Source organism: Polyodon spathula, chromosome 8 (genome assembly GCF_017654505.1).
Source record: "Polyodon spathula isolate WHYD16114869_AA chromosome 8, ASM1765450v1, whole genome shotgun sequence".
Taxonomy (NCBI): Eukaryota; Metazoa; Chordata; class Actinopteri; order Acipenseriformes; family Polyodontidae; genus Polyodon; species Polyodon spathula.
The window spans coordinates 21,470,530-21,488,913 of NC_054541.1; the positions used below are offsets into that span (position 1 = coordinate 21,470,530).

Sequence of the window (18,384 nt, forward strand, 5' to 3'; positions counted from 1 at the left end):
TAGACTTGGTTATATAGTAGCAAATATAGACTTTTTGATTGTCTGCACTGATGTGTGCTTACTGCATTTCTCTTGACCAATACGATAGGTAATAGTTACTTATTTGGTTTGGTAAATGAATAGGAAGGCAGTGATGACAATTTACAGTGCCCTGTTCTCGCTGATATTGTCGAATATTTGTGTTTCATTAACTGACAATCACATTTGCTAGAGAGCGGTAGGGCGGTTTATTCACTATGACATAATTTATTAAATAGCCTACTCAGATAATTTCATGCATGGCAGTTTTCATTAGCAAGTTTTGAGGTTTTAAGGAAGAAAGTATTTGGACAAAAGCTGTTGTTTTCCACCGTTGTGCAGTGGTTGTCTTATAAATGCTAAAAACTTTTTATTATATTTTATATAACAAAAACTCTACTTGTATAATTGTCAACTTTCATGATCTGTATTATTTTTTAAACTTTTTCTACAACAGGAGCTCTGTGGGCTGGACTACTTCGCTGCACGAGTTCAGGTTTTGTAAAACTAAGATTTGTTTTTAAAATGCTCCTGCTAAATCAGCTCTAGATTGATCAGATTTATTACAGTTATCTATACAGTGATACTGTAAGTCTTACTTGAGCATGTAGGTTTTTTAAAAAAGATTATCAACTGGAAGGTGAGACGACAGTTTGCCGTAACCCGTTAACTGCAGATTTAGCGATTGCTAAACATCAGCGTGGTAGTTTTAAAATCGGGACTGTGTGCAGGGAAAGTATTATCCACCCCTTTTGAAAAACAGAAGCTACATAGCCTGTCCAAAAAGATACAGTTTTAAGACCAACAGATGACGTTTGTGGCTTTACATGCAGTGTAGTTATGAAGACAGTTGACAACTAAACAGTGATGGCGGGTTATCTGACGCTCCAAAGTCACTAACCTCCCCGTTGGTGTACGAATAAATGTAATTTTATACAGTGCAGAATGATGAAAGTTAATGCAACTTTATTTAAATTGGGGAAACATAGCAACCACTATCGACCACAATGGAAGTTGTGTGGAGCACATCATGTGACAACTACCAGATATCTCTGACCATTGATGTTTTGACCATTGAAGATGATGTTTATAACTGTATAGCCACTCAATATAGAGAATGTACAGTAGTATTTAAACGTTGTAGGCAGTTTACGTTGCACAGCTGGTCTATTTGAGATCACATTTGCAATGATACAAAGTTGGTCCAGCGTTTTATATTGTTGACTGCAAAGCAGTTGGTAAAGATTTTTCATACCAGTTTGAGCAGGTATACTGTATCCCTGTGCTATATGCTACACTTACATTTTACAAACATCTAGTTGCTTATTGTCACGGAGCTTAGTTAGGACAGTGTTGATTTCAGCCTGGGGATGTATGGCGTTCGTTACAGGCACATTTTCAGGGCTGTGCGGTGTCCCAGTGTGGTCACATGTGCAACAAAAGTTGATTGTGATACCATCAGTTTTGCTAGAATGCGTTCACAACCTAAAAACGGATTTAGAAGTGAAAAAACATGTCCGCTGCAAATATACAGTAAGCAATCTTTTTCAAACAAAAACAAGGTAGGCCATTGCATAATTTCTACAACCTGTAAGTTCCACTCACACAGCTTTTGCCTGAAAGTACAACAATGTGCATTTTGATCAGTGTTGAGTACTCACGGTTTGCTAGGTTGCTATAAGGACATTAAGAACCTAAAATAAAACCAAAAAAAAACGAAATGTTGCTGTTTTTTTTTTTTAGTTTCTCACTCCATATGCTTTTATTTTATGCACAGTATTGGAAGTCATGAAAATGATGGTTCATAGAACATGTCTTCAGGTAACTGAATTAAATGAATGTAATAATAATAATAATAATAATAATAATAATAATAATAATAATAATAATAATAATAATAATAGAAGCACATTTTTGTTCATGGATTTATTTATAGTACCAATTTATTTATACACACACTCATTAGGCTTGTAACGATAACGATAATAATACATTTATTTATCGATTAGGACCCAGCGACAACAAATCTAATATTTTAATGAAACCGAATATTCCATGAAATTAAAATGTGTCTTGTATATATTTACTGTCAAGAATGTAATACAGATAAAGTATATACAGTACATTTATATTAAGGCTATGATTTTTTATAACAAAGTTACACCCTGGAATTACAAGCTACAGCACTCTGCTCACCAGGATTCAGGATTTTGTTATCTTGTTGTTACCTTTATTAAATAGTTAATGTTATTTCCCAACCCAGGAAAAAAAAAAAAAAACGCTGTCTGTAGCCCCTATGGTGTGTATAAACGTAGCATGTTAACATCACTTTTTCATTTCTTTAAAGTGATTAATAAAATGTACCAGTAATTTTATTTTGTCTGTATGGTGCTTGCTTGTAACTTACAGTACCGAGTGCAGCAACAGCCTCGGGTCCAAACCGTCAGCTGAGTGTAGATATAGTGTTTACATCCTCGCTATATGGCCTTCATTTATATGATTTAAATACAGATTAAAAAAATAAATAAATAAATCAAACTGCTGCTGGTTTTGGCTCATACAGCTCTATAAAAGGAACCAAGGTTTAAATTAACATATGCAATTGAAACAAAAAATTTGTTGATTCGCTTTTTTGGGGGGGGTGGGGGGTGTTGAACTGTGTTCTTCAACGGATAGACTGTAATTCTATTATTATTATTATTATTATTATTATTATTATTATTATTATTATTATTATTATTAGTGACAAATACTGTAATAATAAAGAAAATCAAAGAATAAAAACAGTACTGATATTATTAATAATTTAGCTGATGCCTTTATCCAAGGTGACTTCCTTAACTCACTCCAGCAGCTGACATTGTTTTCGGATTGTCCTTTTTCTATAGCGAACAAAAGCCGTTGGACCCAAATAGGGTTGTTATAGTGAGGATGTACTGTATTAACTATTTGACTTGTATGTTTAATATACAACACTTGCACATTTTAATATATAATGTGTGCACATTTGTTATTTCGTTTTTGTTATTTTTCACCTCCCATAGTGCTCAACATTTAACAGAGAGTATAAAGAAGTATGGATCAGAATCCAATATCATCCCTTACAAAAAAGTTATATAGTGGAAGTATACTTGTGCCAAAATGGTCTGATTTTAATATACTGGAGCGTGCACGGGGGAGGGCAGCAGCAGGGCTGGTAGGTGACGTAATCTCACACAGAGAGATAAGCTCGATATATGCTCCTTGCAAAGGAGCCGGCTTCTTTGTGCAGCGGTATCGACGCTGTGCTTTAGCGCGAGAGTTCCTGGTTTCACGCTTGCCCTCCGCCAGTGTGTGGATTGCCTCGCTCTGCGTGATCCGCCTGTCTGTGTTAACTGAGATCGCTACAATATTATTGGTACCATTACACTATCCTATTTTGGCACAAGTATACTTGCAGTATACAACTACTTATATTATTTTTGTAAATGATGCAAGGTCAGATTCTGACAATACTTTTAGAAAACCAGGTGCAACTTCAAAAAGCTATAATGGTCTTCGGCTGCCCGGCTATGTAGATAACTATCGAAAAACTAACAGAAACAAACTAAAACACAAGTCTGGGAAAAACAAATGGAAGTCTCGAAAAAGTATGGAGGAAGTTTGGAATTTTTATGTTGAAAAGGTGTATGATGCAGAGATCAACAGCAGCCTGCTTTGTTAATGTATTTTATATGTATTATATTCTTTTAAATCAGTCCCAACTGTAGCCGTCTCTCTTGAGTGAAACTAATAATATATTTAACTATGTTCCCTCTAAGACTGCAGCCTTTTTAGCCACACTGGAAAAACTTAAGTCACTTAACTGTACTGTAAAACAAGTTAAACGTACTGTTTCACAAGGCAAGATGTGTATACACTATAAATGATTCCCATTTAATAAATGGCAAACTTAGTCCCACATTAAAAAAAAAAAAAGTCATTACAGATTTCCTAAATTCTCAATAAGATTGCAGAGATATTCATGTACTGTATAATTCTATACATTAATTTCACTGTGGCACATTTTCTTTCCACTGTGCTATTAGTATATGTATTAGTATATGTTAATATTAATGCCTTCCTCACCAACCGCAGCTCTAGTTACACAAGCTTGTACTAATGTGATTAATAATATTAGCAGAATTGTACAGCCACTACTGTGTTTAAAAAACTTATTTTTTTACCGTGTTCTTTCACCTGGGACTACTGACAGTAATATTGCACCGATTCAATATATCATAAAACTCAATATATTAACTGTGATATGTTTGCTACTGCAGCCCTAAATCAGCTCAGGTGCAAATGATTTGTTTGAAAGGTCACAAAATTAGTGAAATGGTTTCAGCCTGTGTGTACTCAAAGTTGTTGAATTGATTATATTTTCCAGTCTTTGTCTTTTTTAATGTAATTTATCATATTATTCAGTCATTAAGAAAATAGTATGCAAACATTTTTTTTTTTTTTTTTACTTGTGCAACTTTGCCTCAAAATTATATACACACACACACACATATATATAAGGTTCCCTGTGACCCCACCTCACAAAATTATAATATATATATATATATATATATATATATATATATATATATATATATATATATATATGATTGTGAGGTGGGGTCACAGGGAACCTTTGTATCTTGAAGCATTTAGTGAACTAGTCAAGCTACAAGGCTAGATCAGATTTTGGTAAAACTGTGTGCAATCAATTGCGATCTGATGGGTGTTTTCCTATTAAACGTTAATTCCATAATTAATACCAGTTATTTTTTTGCAAACTTAAACTGGAAGCAGACAATAAAAAGAAAAAACTATATGCGAGAAGTCCACCGCAAAGTTGCGCAAGTAAAAAAAAAAAAATTATAGTGGTGCAATCAGCAAGCTAATTTCTTATTCGATTATCGTATAGGCATTTATCAATGATAATCGATGCATTGACATTTTATTTTAAACTTTTTTTTTTTTACAGAAGAACCAATAACTAGAAACACTGCTGTCAGTAATACTTAAACAAAAAAGAACAATTTTTACATTCAAATTAGAATACTTCCGATTTAAAAAAAAAAAAAAAAAAGAAAGAAAGAACTTGAGAATATGCGTGCATCCGCATCAGATATCCTTTTAACTTTGTAATAATAATATCAAATACTATAGTCATTTATATCTGAACTATGGTTGTTCATTACTCAATTCATTTTACATGTGGTATATCCAACGCGAATGTAGAGACCTAAATTGTGTATCCTTGTTGTTTATCTACTGTAATGGCACTAAAAGAAGGGCATTTTCACACACTCAAGGTTTTATTGCAAAGCTCTGGAAATTTAACGACAGATGATCAGTAATCGATGCACCGATTAATTGTTGCACCACTACTGGTTTCTTAGTGGAAGTTTAGGCATGTGTGAGCAAGCACAGTGCGCGGAGTACCACTTGAACCTGTTCCCAATGATAACACTACACCAGTAAGAAATTAGTTACTTTCACCTCTTTCACCTCTAACTATAGCATCTGCTTTGGCGTCAATTGGGGTACAATATGATTTAGACATTGCCGGAAGAGAGAGAGAGAGTGTGTGTGTGTGTGTGTGTGTGTGTGTGTGTGTGTGTGTGTGTGTGTGTGTGTGTGTGTATTACTGTGTTCCTAAGTAGTACATGTAGTATTATTTGTTTTGCAAAACAAAAATGTTATGTTTCACTTTCATTGCATTTGCACTTTTGTTAAGTCTGTAATACATCTGTAATCACTCACCACTTTGCCACAGTAAATTTTGGGGATTCTGGTATCTTACTCTGTACTCAGTTGTATTCTATGATTGTCCAGGTCAAGTTTGATCTTGAGTGATATGAAAAATTAAGTCTTTGTGTCGGTCACAGAGATCAAGCTTCATATTTCAAACACCGTTTGAGATCGTGACTTCGTAAGAAAGCCCCTTTGGTATCAGTAATTTTACAAAGATACCACCTAATTTAAGCAATCATCTTTAAGTTACAAACGCTATTGTAAAACTGCATTTCCTGAAATGTAGGTATCTATTTCAGATGTCTGTTCTCTGCATGAAACACTTTGAGATTTATGAATTGTTTGGCAATTAGAAAATGGCAACTAAGTAACGATATTGGCTATTAAATATGAATGAAGTATCAATATATTGTCCCAACCCAATTGATCGAGTGAACTGATTATTTAATTTTGAACCTGTAAGGATCATTGTTTAGTAAAATTTAATGAGAATTTCAAAATATGGTGGCACCTGCTCATTTGTGTGTTGCCCTTTTTACAGTTAGGGCTTTTACTGTTATTTTATCTAGTTTATCCATTTTTTCACAGCAAGGTGCCTGCCATTAATCTCAGAATTATGGGTCTAAACTGAGTGTTCCTACCTGTAACAACCTGGCATGCATTCTTTGGCACGGCTGTAAATATAAAACTAGAGCTATCAATATTGTGAAAATGTACTATAAATCACCATGACCTACATCCATTGTAAATTTAGGCTTTAAATCTACTCTTAATAGATTAAACGTTCAAACAGTCGGACACATTTTTGTTGAAATTGTAGGCATCATTTAAAATTTTATATAAGATTTTACATTAATTTTCACTTACAGTACTCACAGTGGGCAGTGCAGCATGATGCTATAAATAGTTACAATTTTGGGGGGGGGGGGGGGGGGGGGGAGCAAATCATTAACTTTTACAGCCTTAAAAGAAAAATTTTAAGTTTGGCGCATACATTAGATGGACTGATTCTGCTACAGTAGTGGCAGGAGCATTTCTATAAGCAACTAGGCCTAATTAGACAGCTGTCGTGGCAAACGTGTTCATTAAAACTCTGTTACATTAGCAATGTCTGATGTAGCTGTGGCTTGCATACAGAAAGTGCACAGAAGAGTATAGTAAATGGACACCTTTAACACAGACTATTTATGGCAAACAGGGCCTTAGGGGTTGGAAGTCGAGAGTGGATGGATCATTATTTTCTCTAACATACAGTACAATGGCTACGTGTGTGTGTTTTTCATACTATTATTAAGTAATAGCACTTTGTTGTTCTTATATAGGTATGGAATATCAAGCAGATGATTAAACTGACGCAGGAACATATAGAAGCTCTGCTGGATAAGTTCGGGGGTGAACACAACCCTCCATCAATATACCTTGAGGTGAGTTAACAGGGACATAGTTGTACAGAGATATGAATTGTCTTTACAAAGGGGGGTCTAAACCCTTAAAAACCTATCCCTGCTCTTATACGCACCTATTTCTATATAGTGCTCCCTCGCTATAAGGCTCGCGGTTATTACGTGCCTCTGGTATAACGCTCCTACAGCACGTCCCCCAGTTCCCTATACTAGTGATTCCTGCAGTATTTTTACAGTAAATACAGTACCAGTGTTCAAACAATAAACAACTTTTCAGTCTAATTTCCATTTTCATACAGTATCTGAACTGAAGAAAAGCTGCGCTGGCACTTTATAACAGACATCTTATTGAACATTCGTTTTATAACTAAATAAATATTAGGTCTGTTACGTGGTTATCTTTCCTAATGTATTTCCTTTTTTGCTGAGTGAGGAGCTGCGGCTTTCTCTGGGAGACGAGATGCTTCAGCCCCGCTCTGGCAGCTGAACCTGGGGCGAACCCATTCCCTCTTCCCCTCTCCTGACCTGCTCTCCTTCTCCTTCTCTCGCATGGTTTGCTTGCCTGTGGCTTTGAACTGAACTCCCGACTGACGTTTAGCCAGGCTATTTATAGTTTAAAAACTGCTCATTAAAATGATCCACAAGTGGGAATGTTACCTTTTTTTGTTTTGTGAAAAATATAGCATTGATTACATGGTGCTTTATGCATTTGAGACTTTAGTGCCTAGTTTTACACTGAATAAAAATACAAAAATAAAAAGTTCAGATGGATCAATGCATCGCCTCGGCCTTATTCACCCATACATGTATGTGGATTTAGGAGATGGTGATCTATTTTTTTCATGATGTATGGTTTTGTATATTGTATTAAAGCAAGCTGTCTACTGTAAGAATGATGAGGTGCAAAGAAGATAGTGTCAGTGAACTTGTTCCAAGACTACATTTGAGCTGTTTTAAAAATCAATAAAACCCTCAAACCTGCAGGGTTCGACGGTAACCATGGCCCGGCGGCCTAGGGGCCGGTAGAGATTAGTTTGGCTTGTGGTTATGAAGCACCACAGGCCTAACTGGGCCGGGTACTGTACTAATATATACAGCTCTGGAAAAAATTAAGAGACCACTGCAAAATTATCAGTTTCTCTGATTTTACTATTTATAGGTATGTGTTTGGGTAAAATGAACATTTTTGTTTTATTCTATAAACTACTGACAACATTTCTCCCAAATTCCAAATAAAAATATTGTCATTTAGAGCATTTATTTGCAGAAAATGACAACTGGTCAAAATAACAAAAAAGATGCAGTGTTGTCAGACCTCGAATAATGCAAAGAAAATAAGTTCAGATTCATTTTTAATCTGGGGTGCTTCAGCAAGGCTGGAATCGGGCAGATTTGTCTTTGTGAAGGACGCATGAATCAAGCCAAGTACAAGGTTGTCCTGGAAGAAAACTTGCTTGCTTCTGCTCTGACAATGTTCCCCAACTCTGAGGATTGTTTTTTCCAGCAGGACAATGCTCCATGCCACACAGCCAGGTCAATCAAGGTGTGGATGGAGGACCATCAGATCAAGACCCTGTCATGGCCAAACAAAGCCAAGCTGCTTGAATTTTTGCACCAGGAGTGGCATAAAGTCACCCAACATCAATGTGAAAGACTGGTGGAGAGCATGCCAAGACGCATGAAAGCTGTGCTTGAAAATGAGGGTTATTCCACCAAATATTGATTTCTGAACTCTTCCTAGGTTGAAACATTAGTATTGTGTTGTTTAAAAATGAATCTGAACTTATTTTCTTTGCATTATTCGAGGCCTGACAACACTGCATCTTTTTTGTTATTTTGACCAGTTGTCATTTTCTGCAAATAAATGCTCTAAATGACAATATTTTTATTTGGAATTTGGGAGAAATGTTGTCAGTAGTTTATAGAATAAAACAAAAATGTTCATTTTACCCAAACACATACCTATAAATAGTAAAACCAGAGAAACTGATAATTGTGCAGTGGTCTCTTAATTTTTTCCAGAGCTGTGATGTATATATATATATATATATATATATATATATATATATATATATATATATATATATATATATATATATATATAGTATAGTGCACATGGCTTCCGTTTTTATGAACCCAGTATGACAGAAGCTAATTAAGCAGACAAATTCTAACCCCTTTCATGATGCTACACAATTTTTACGTAGCTAGATAAAAAGCGAACTACGTAAGCTGTGAATATATTACACAAAAATAATGAACACGGGAATGAGCCCTTCTCAAGATTGTTTGTTAAAAGGATTCTCCTACTAATTTCATAATAGTAATGTACATACGGAAATGAAAAAACATTTTTTTGTACTATATATAATATATATAATATATATATATATATATATTATATTATATTATATTATATGGCCAGATAATTTTAAAAACACTTGCTCAGTGGCCCAAAGATTATCGGTGCACCCCTATATATATATTTATATAGACACACACACACACACACACACACACACACGCACCTCTGTATACTGTACCACTTTAGCAACACAAGTTGATGCAGGGCCTTTACATTTTCTCAGCTCAGGGCATCTTGTGATTGCAGTTTCCAAGAAGATCAAAACTGAGATAATTATTAATTAATTACACCCTGCTGCAACCTCTGCTTTTTACTATACAAGGCGTGTGAGGTATTTTCATTGTTGCGAAACTGACAAGGGTGCTTGTCCTGGGCACTAAGCTGCATGAATTGAAGGACACATCTGTCAATAATGGCATATTGGGGCTGTCAAAAATCACATTTTTTTGGCTGCCTCGTAGCCTAATTTCTTTAAATTATACTAAAGTTAGCGTGCTGTTTCTGTTGGGATGTATTGTGCTCTGCCTAATCTTGTGCGGTACATTCTAATAACGTGCTGTGATGTCAGATCCAGAATTGGGTTCTATTGGCTGTTCTACAGTATGTAATGTACTGTAATTGCTTAACAAGAAAACAAAACAAAGAAAAACTTTACGCTTGTTTCCCATATTGTGTGTGTGTATGTGTGTCTGTCTGTCTGTCTCTGCTTGTGTTTTATAAACAATAATTTAATAAGCATTATACTTAACACTGTATTCAAACACACACTATGCATATACCCAACAATAGCATAAGCGTCTGTATAGTGGGACAGAATTATATTCCTAAACAGGGAGAAAAGGCAGTATTCTTTAATTCATTGATAGTGTCAGAGTCCGGGGATGTTAGGAGATGCCTACCTCTGTCACACTTGCGTTGTTGTATGTAATTTATGTACAGCAGTAGGTCATGGAGATACCGATGGCTCCAAGTTTCTATTTACTGCTGTGTGAGATTGTTTATGTGATGCTTGTGTCTGGTCTAATCACGCATTCTGTCCTGTGCTTGATCTAGTTTTGCATACTGTGAGCTGTTTTGTGTAATGTAACATGGTGTGTGCTCTTCTCGTTTGCAGGCTTATGAGGAGTACACAAGTAAGCTTGACGCCCTGCAGCAGCGTGAGCAGCAGCTATTGGAGTCCATGGGAAATGGCACTGATTTCCCCAGCCCCACCCTCGCCCCCACCCTAATTGATTCCAAGCTAGCAGGTGCGGCATGCTTCCCTGTGGCGCCCAACACCCTCGCTGTCCTGCAGACCCCCTCCGATGGAGCCTGGAGTAACCCCAAATCACCCCAGAAACCTATAGTCCGTGTCTTTTTGCCCAACAAGCAGAGAACCGTGGTGAGTTAAAGTTTAAAGAGTAAATTACTTATTAAAAAAGTGGCCTTTTTATGGTTATTGTTCAGAATGGCTCTGATACTTAATAGTCTTCCTCATTCCATTCAAATCATGGAGGTATGACCTCACAACTCTGTCAGCCCCTCCCACTCTCTGTTCTTTTAAATGGAGAGTAGGTGGAGGGGTGAAGGGACACATTATAACATGATTTAAAAGGCATGAGTACGTCTGTTCAGTCCTGGCACTTAGGATTCACCATACAAGCTCAGCTCAATTAGATTTGGAAAAATTATATCATAATTTTAATATTGGAGCAACATAAGCCAGATTCATTAAGGTTGCAGGAACAATTAAATAGTAAATAAAACATTTTTAAAAAAGCTATTCAAATGGCATTTGAACATTAAATATCCATATTTAACTACAGTTACACTTCCCAGATGATTTTTTTTTTGATGAAATATAGTATCAAAGCAAAAAACTATCAAATTAGACGAGGTGTTTTTAATATGGCACACAATTCATTCAGATGAACTTAAATAAAGGGGGGGGGGGGGGGGGGGGTCATGCTTTATTTTTACACACACACAGAGTAGAGGTTAATCGGTTCTTTTATCATGTCGTAAACAAACAACACAAGCTTTTATTTGAAAATTCTTCTGTTTAATACAGACACAAGGGTCATTCCAGCTGAATTCGATCAAGGTTTGGGGAGGTGGCTCCTCCAATTTTGGTTTATGATTCAAACCTTCCAGATCAGGTGTTGTCTGCAAAAGAAAGAACAGTGTAACTCATGCCCCCAACCTAGTTAAGTAATTTTGATTATGTATTCTGCTTGGAGATACATGTATAAAAATGCGTTATTCTATGACCCGCAGGACCTTGCAATACTTCCTGAAAGTTTTGTTGACAAATGCTGATGTCCCTCTTTTGAAAATCAAGGTGGTACATGATGTTCACTGGTTTTCATTGTATGCAGCTTTAGAAGCAGGGATGCTGGGAACCTCTTGCTGTAATGTTAAAGCAGCAGAGAGATCGAAAAGGCAGTGGCATTTTGAAAAATACTACATAATTTGAGTTTTTAGCTGCGATGTCAATGCTCATGGATGTTATTCCAAATTCTGACACAATTTAAATCTGATTTTCCAGAAGACAGATTTGGATTTGGCCATTGTGAATCCAGCTTTACAAGTAGCCAGAAGTCAGTTAGGCTGTTTGACTGTTGCACCCCACTTGTCTATGTTTCTCAGAAGCAGGAAGATCCATGCAACACTACAAAGGGGCAAACATCTGTGACACTGCAACACAAAGAAAGAGTACAAGCTCAATCGAAACAAATCCCATTCAGAACGTCCTGGTGCAGCGAGACTGAAGATCCCATAAATCTGCAACAGATCTAGTTGCTGCCTTTTAGTGCTTGGTTTAGGAGGGATCCACTTTATTCCAGCAGATGAGTCGGATACTTTTGGAGATGACAAGACTGAGCTGCTAATACAGAAATATGGGGAGGATAAAGGGGAGCAAAAGGAACACATCATTGCGCTGGAAACAAAAGGAGAATGGCTCAGACTGAAGAAATTGGTAAGAAATGAACAAAACCCAGCAGTTACTTTGAAAATCGTCTATGCTGTGATACACCAGCATCACAGTGATACTTTCCACAATATATTGAAGTTGGCTGTGTTGGCATTGGTGTTACCCGTTCATACAGCAGATGTGGAGAGGGGCTTTAGGGCTCAAAATGTGTTGAAGACAGTCCTCAGAAACAGACTGGCAAGTGACAGACTGAATACCTTGCTTGTCATAGGCCTGAGGGACCTCCCTGGAAGTAATTTGAGTATGGGAAGGCCCTGGAGAAGTTCAGAAACAAAAAGGAAAGGAAGATCTTCTGCACAACAGCTGCAAAAAGTGACTTTTGTAGAGACACCTTATATCTACCAGTTTTCTATTTTATTTACATTTTTTACTAATATAATTTCAATATAACAAATATAATTTCTAACTGACTATACTAAATGAACATGACTTTGGTTTTGTTTTATTGTTTTATTTTTTGTTTGTTTGGATATGTTGGCATGTTGATAAACAAAAATAAGAAATGGTAGTTGGTTCTGAAATTATCAAACATATTGACCCCCTCACTGAAGAATATATCCCCCTAACATTTTGGGAGGGGGCCACATTGACCCTCAGTCTCTAAGTCCTGGAGCAAACACAGTTACTCATTTCATTCTTATCAATAATAAGAAAAGAAAAAAAACGTACCTGATACATTTAGTCATACACATTGAGCAACATGCCTTGGTCCTTTAAAACATTTAATTGATTAATAATATCTACACTAGGGGATCATGACAGATTAATACATTTGAGTAAAAATCTGGTTTTATCAGATGGAACCCTAAAATCAGAAGCCCTAATTACAGTTAGCACTGGTTTACTTAAGCATGAGTTAAGTGTACTTGCTGAGCTGTACTGGTTAGTGGCAGTATAGATGTTCGACTGGGAATCTGTATATAAAGACATGCTTTGGTTGCAGTGCTGTACAAGGTAGTCTGGGAGTGTTTCTGTGTCTGACTGCATTTCTCTTCCCTGCAGGTTCCAGCACGCTGCGGGATGACAGTGCGGGACTCTATCAAGAAAGCCTTGATGATGAGGGGTCTCATTCCAGAGTGCTGTGCAGTCTACAGAAAACCAGAGGGGTACTTTTCACTGAGCTTGTCTGAATCAGCTGAAAGTAATCTGCATGGAGTAGTAACTGAGCTTTGAAATACACAGGGACCAGTTATGCTGTAGAATAATAAAAAACAGAAACAAAACTTGGAAGGTAGCATCAATAGACCATGAGGAAGATGATGGTTTGGTGGCACTGTCAGATATTGTATTGGCGGTGGTGTCATATATAGGTGCTCAATGTGACCACAGTAAACTCTTGCACCATGGAGTCACATTTCCCACAGAAGAACGGTAAGCGTTCTGCAGTTTGTGTCTTTTTGTGTATAAAAGATCAGTCATTCTTAACTCGTGCACACTGTGACAAGTTTTACATTTTCAATAAAATTCCATTCCCAGGAAAATGTATCTTAAAAAAATAAAATGTATAAAGTATGGAGGTTCACCCGCAGTATCACTGCTGGTTATTGTATAAAATCCAGGACAGTGCCCACTATGACTAGAGCCTGTAGCTTTGCATGACTTGCTTACCTGTAATTTAATCATGCCGTTAGGGCTCCAGACAAACTTTTTGCCTTTATCAATGGCTCCTAGGACACTAAACTTTGTGTTGGACTTTTTTTTTTTTTAAATGTAAATTCCGCTGTACATAAACTAAACACTTAAAAATGTGAAGTTAAGATTAGAATTATTTGTGTTTTTCAGAAAGAAATAACTCGCCCATACAGTTACCAAAAAAAAAAAAAACCCAAAACACATTCTTTATATTTGCCTCTGGGGGAAAATAAGTCATCCTTGTTTAACCCTTGCATTTTTACTTACAGAGAATCATTTGTAAATTGTCAGGAAACTGGGTTAGGAGAGAAGGTAATTGGCAAATGAGAAGAGCCTATTCGTTCCGTCTGTGTTTGTCCTGGTTTCTAGCTGGTGGTTCTTAAAACTTTTTCGAGTTGGGTGGGGCCTGAGCCACATGTCTAGGACATTTCTTAGCAGGTTATTGGGAATATGGAGGACATCTGTCTGTGTTTCAAATGTTTGTATTTGCATACAGTGGCTATAGATCATACTAGTCTACTTTTTCATGTTATTTATTTTCTAAATTTGGATTTATAGCTGTGACGGGATGCATGTCACCTGACATATATATTCGTTTTAGTAAGATAATTGGTTCTTTTTCTTTAAAAAACAATATTAATCTAAATTATTGGAGTAAAAAAGCTTTGAAAATCTTGCTCAAGGTCAACCACACCATCTTCTTCCCCATGCCCTCCTATTGCTACCTTTCAAGTTTCATTGCTAGGTGAAATGGTCAAATTACTTTTGAACCAGTATTTTTCTGACCAATTTTAATATAATACCCAGACGCGCCTCTTGAAAAATCAAATGCATTTAATAGATTGAGAAGAAAGTTCTGTCCTGTGTGTCATTGTCTGTTTCCTCTGTTCCAGGGAGAAGAAGCCGATTGGTTGGGACACAGATATTTCCTGGTTGACTGGGGAGGAGCTACACGTGGAGGTGTTAGAAAATGTGCCGCTAACAACCCACAACTTTGTAAGTGTATTGTAAAAATAAAACAAAATCCTATCTCGGGCACCCATATTTACCTAACATACACGCTGTACGTCTGTATGTCCCAGTTTACTAATGCATGACTTCCCAAGCTTTATTTTGACACAAGCAATGCATATTTACATTAAGGTGTAACAGAAAGAAAAAAATGCATTACTTTACCTTTTGTATGTCCTGTCCATATTGCAGCAATATGTTTTTCAATGTAATTTTATTGTATTGATACATGCAGGTAAATCAATGGAATTCCTTTTTTGAACTTACTTGGGAATGTTCACAATTTTCTTTTAACCAGTACAGTGTATCCAGACTGTGCGCTCAATACTGGTGCTCAGAGGTGGGAGGTGTATAGTGGGAACAGAAAACCAGCATTGTTGCACTGCGATTCTTAGAAGACATTTTCATTTTCCTGGTGAATGCTCCAGAGTAAATTTTGGTAAATGTCTTCCCTAGATCATTTATGACCAGTGACATGTGATTTTTAAAATGTTTTAAAGTCTGCAATATTAAAAAAATGTATAATGCTGCAATATAGACATGGGACACAGCAAAAGTAACATTGCATTCTAGGGTCTTCTGCAACACTTCAAATGGTGTGAGTGCAGCAAAGCATCACAGATAATATAATATTAATACTGTAGATGTCTACCATAGTGACATTTTTCTTTTGCATGCTTGTATTAATGTTTTACAAAATGCCAACTGTTGCATAAGTAACAAAAACACCGCAACATACATTTCTCATCACTGAGTTTCTCAATTACATTACATTATATACTGTATACCAACATGTATAGCCATAGTAGAGCATAAAAAACAGCAAAGAATTTGGCAAAATTTACAATGTTCTGACGGCTACAATATATATTTTGCAAACTTTTTGTACATGTTCTTGTCATTTTTTTTAGGTTTGTACATCTGTTTACTGAATTGTAGTTTGACTAATTTGTTGCTCTTTCCAGAAAATTCAGATTTATCACTGAATTCTGAAAATAAGTTTAACTTCTAAATATGATACAGCCCTGTGTTGCACGTCACAAAATATTATATTAAGAAAATTGTCAGTTTTTTTTTCTAAGGATTTTGCAAAGAAACAGAATTGGGAGCTCAGTGATTTTAAAATGTAATTTGAAACCTTACAGACCCGAGAATTCTACAGTGTTCAGTGTTTCTCCAGCTGCAATGTTTTATTAAACATTTTCCCAGGTTAGTTTAAAGAAGACATATCTTGCAGTGATTTTTACATACTTTTAAGAAGTGCCTCTGTTTGTTATCATTGTAGTAGGAATGTAACATACATTTTATAATTTAAAACTTCCGTTTCTTATGCTGAGTATTTGATCTGTTTTTCTATTCTCGTGGAATTCAACTTGTCGACCTCATACTGCTCAGATCATACACTGGCCCCACCTGACCGGTGATGGCAGTTTAGGTAGAACCCCAAATGAACTGTAGACAGAAATACATTAATTTTCCTACCTTTTTAAAACACACCATCATGTTTTGTTGCTTTAAACTGCTATAATTTCAGTTTAAAGACAATTGGAATCCAGGGTGTACATTTATAAACATTACTATTGCTGTATAGCAGGGAGAGAAAAAAAGCTGAAGTGTTAAACAAGTATGTGGACTACAGTGACTGTCTCTGTCTGTGGCAGTCAAAAGCAGGCATCAGACCTGAAGGTGGGATCAACAGCTGTAGAGACTATGATCCTATAATAGTTGGCCTGTTACTGTCCTCTTAAAATTTGTTTATGTCAACCCCAGGTAGATACTATAGGCTAGCAGTACTTGTTTATGAAGACTGCATCACTGCGTAGTCTGCAGCTCTGTTATCAAAAGGTTTTTGGACAAAAAACATTTTTTTCAGCACTTAAAACATTGGCTAGATGGTTTTTCTTCACAGTAAATGTATGTCAGAGAAAACTAGGGAGCTCTCATGCTGTTCATAGTATAGCCTCATAGTGTCTCCATTGCACAGCAGGAGATTGAGATGACAGTTTTTATGCAGAGTCGTATAATTTAATTTTTTAAGTGTGCAACAGTTGACCCCCTGCTTAAGACTGTTAAACCAACCATTTTTCAGCATTTGCTGTGCTCTTGCATGTGTTCAGTGGAAACTCACCATTCATAAAAAGAATAAAGGAAACTGTTAATTTAGGGGTCTCCTCAAATGATTTGATTCACAATTTCACTGGTGGAAGAACTAGATCCAACCCACGAACATTTCAGAAAGGAACAATAACAATTAAGGAGAGGTTATCTACAGAAAATGAAATTATGGGGTATCACATTTTTCAGGACACCTCAGATTGGCTAATTTCCTTAGTAATTAATGATTCCTGTGAGGAGAGCTAGTATGAGTATTCAAATGATTCCTGCGAGGAGAGCTTGTATGAGTATTCAAATGATTCCTGCGAGGAGAGCTTTTATGAGTATTCAAATGATTCCTGTGAGGAGAGCTTGTATGTATTCAAGTGCCTACCATATTGAGGTCTTTTTTTTTTTTTTTTTTTTTTTCTTTTTTTAATTAACAATGTCGACGAGCTCTCCGATGTGAAAATCGAGACAGAGCTAATTTTGTGTTAAAATGTTAGGTGTGTGTGTGTGTGTGTGTGTGTGTGTGTGTGTGTGTGTGTTTTTTACTTAAGTTTCATTATGAGGAATGTCCACTAAAAATTAGCCCTTTCACTGCTGCATTGCTTTATCCCCTCTCCATATCAGGCTTTGACAGGGTCTTTATAGTTGGTACACAGTTCAAATCTGTTCTATGATTCTACCATTCTGCTGAAATTATTTTCTTGTTAAAAAGTAAACTCAACTGACAACAGGGTCATCTTTTTGGCAATGCAGTAAAGACTACATTGTGGAAGGTTATGGTAAACTTCCACCAGTATTATATCTCTGTGAAATTGAACAAGGTGATGGAGCAATTTTAAATTTTGTATGCTTCGGTATTTTGTATGCTTCGGTATTCAGTTCTACTCCCACCTTCTTTCTCTGTCAGGTGCGAAAGACCTTTTTCACTCTGGCTTTCTGTGACTTCTGCCGAAAGCTTCTATTCCAAGGGTTCCGCTGCCAGACGTGCGGCTACAAGTTCCACCAGCGCTGCAGCACAGAGGTGCCACTCATGTGTGTCAACTATGACCAGCTAGAGTAAGTTCAGCACCTTGTTATCATTCCCTGCCGCATAAAGTGAGAAAGAGGGAGAG

At 36.4% G+C, this 18,384-nt stretch overlaps 1 protein-coding gene across 3 annotated transcripts in view; it reads left to right on the plus strand.

The window, feature by feature from the left end:
• The window catches only part of LOC121319596 (serine/threonine-protein kinase B-raf-like), a 67,093-nt gene that overhangs the window by 3,621 nt on the left and 45,088 nt on the right, over positions 1-18,384 (plus strand). For all 3 annotated transcript variants that reach the window (XM_041257187.1, XM_041257186.1, XM_041257188.1), the window contains exons 2-6: positions 7,107-7,208; positions 10,667-10,933; positions 13,529-13,632; positions 15,052-15,154; positions 18,180-18,328. In XM_041257187.1, coding sequence (XP_041113121.1) covers positions 7,107-7,208; positions 10,667-10,933; positions 13,529-13,632; positions 15,052-15,154; positions 18,180-18,328 — 725 coding nt within the window. The remainder of the gene's footprint in view (positions 1-7,106; positions 7,209-10,666; positions 10,934-13,528; positions 13,633-15,051; positions 15,155-18,179; positions 18,329-18,384) is intronic.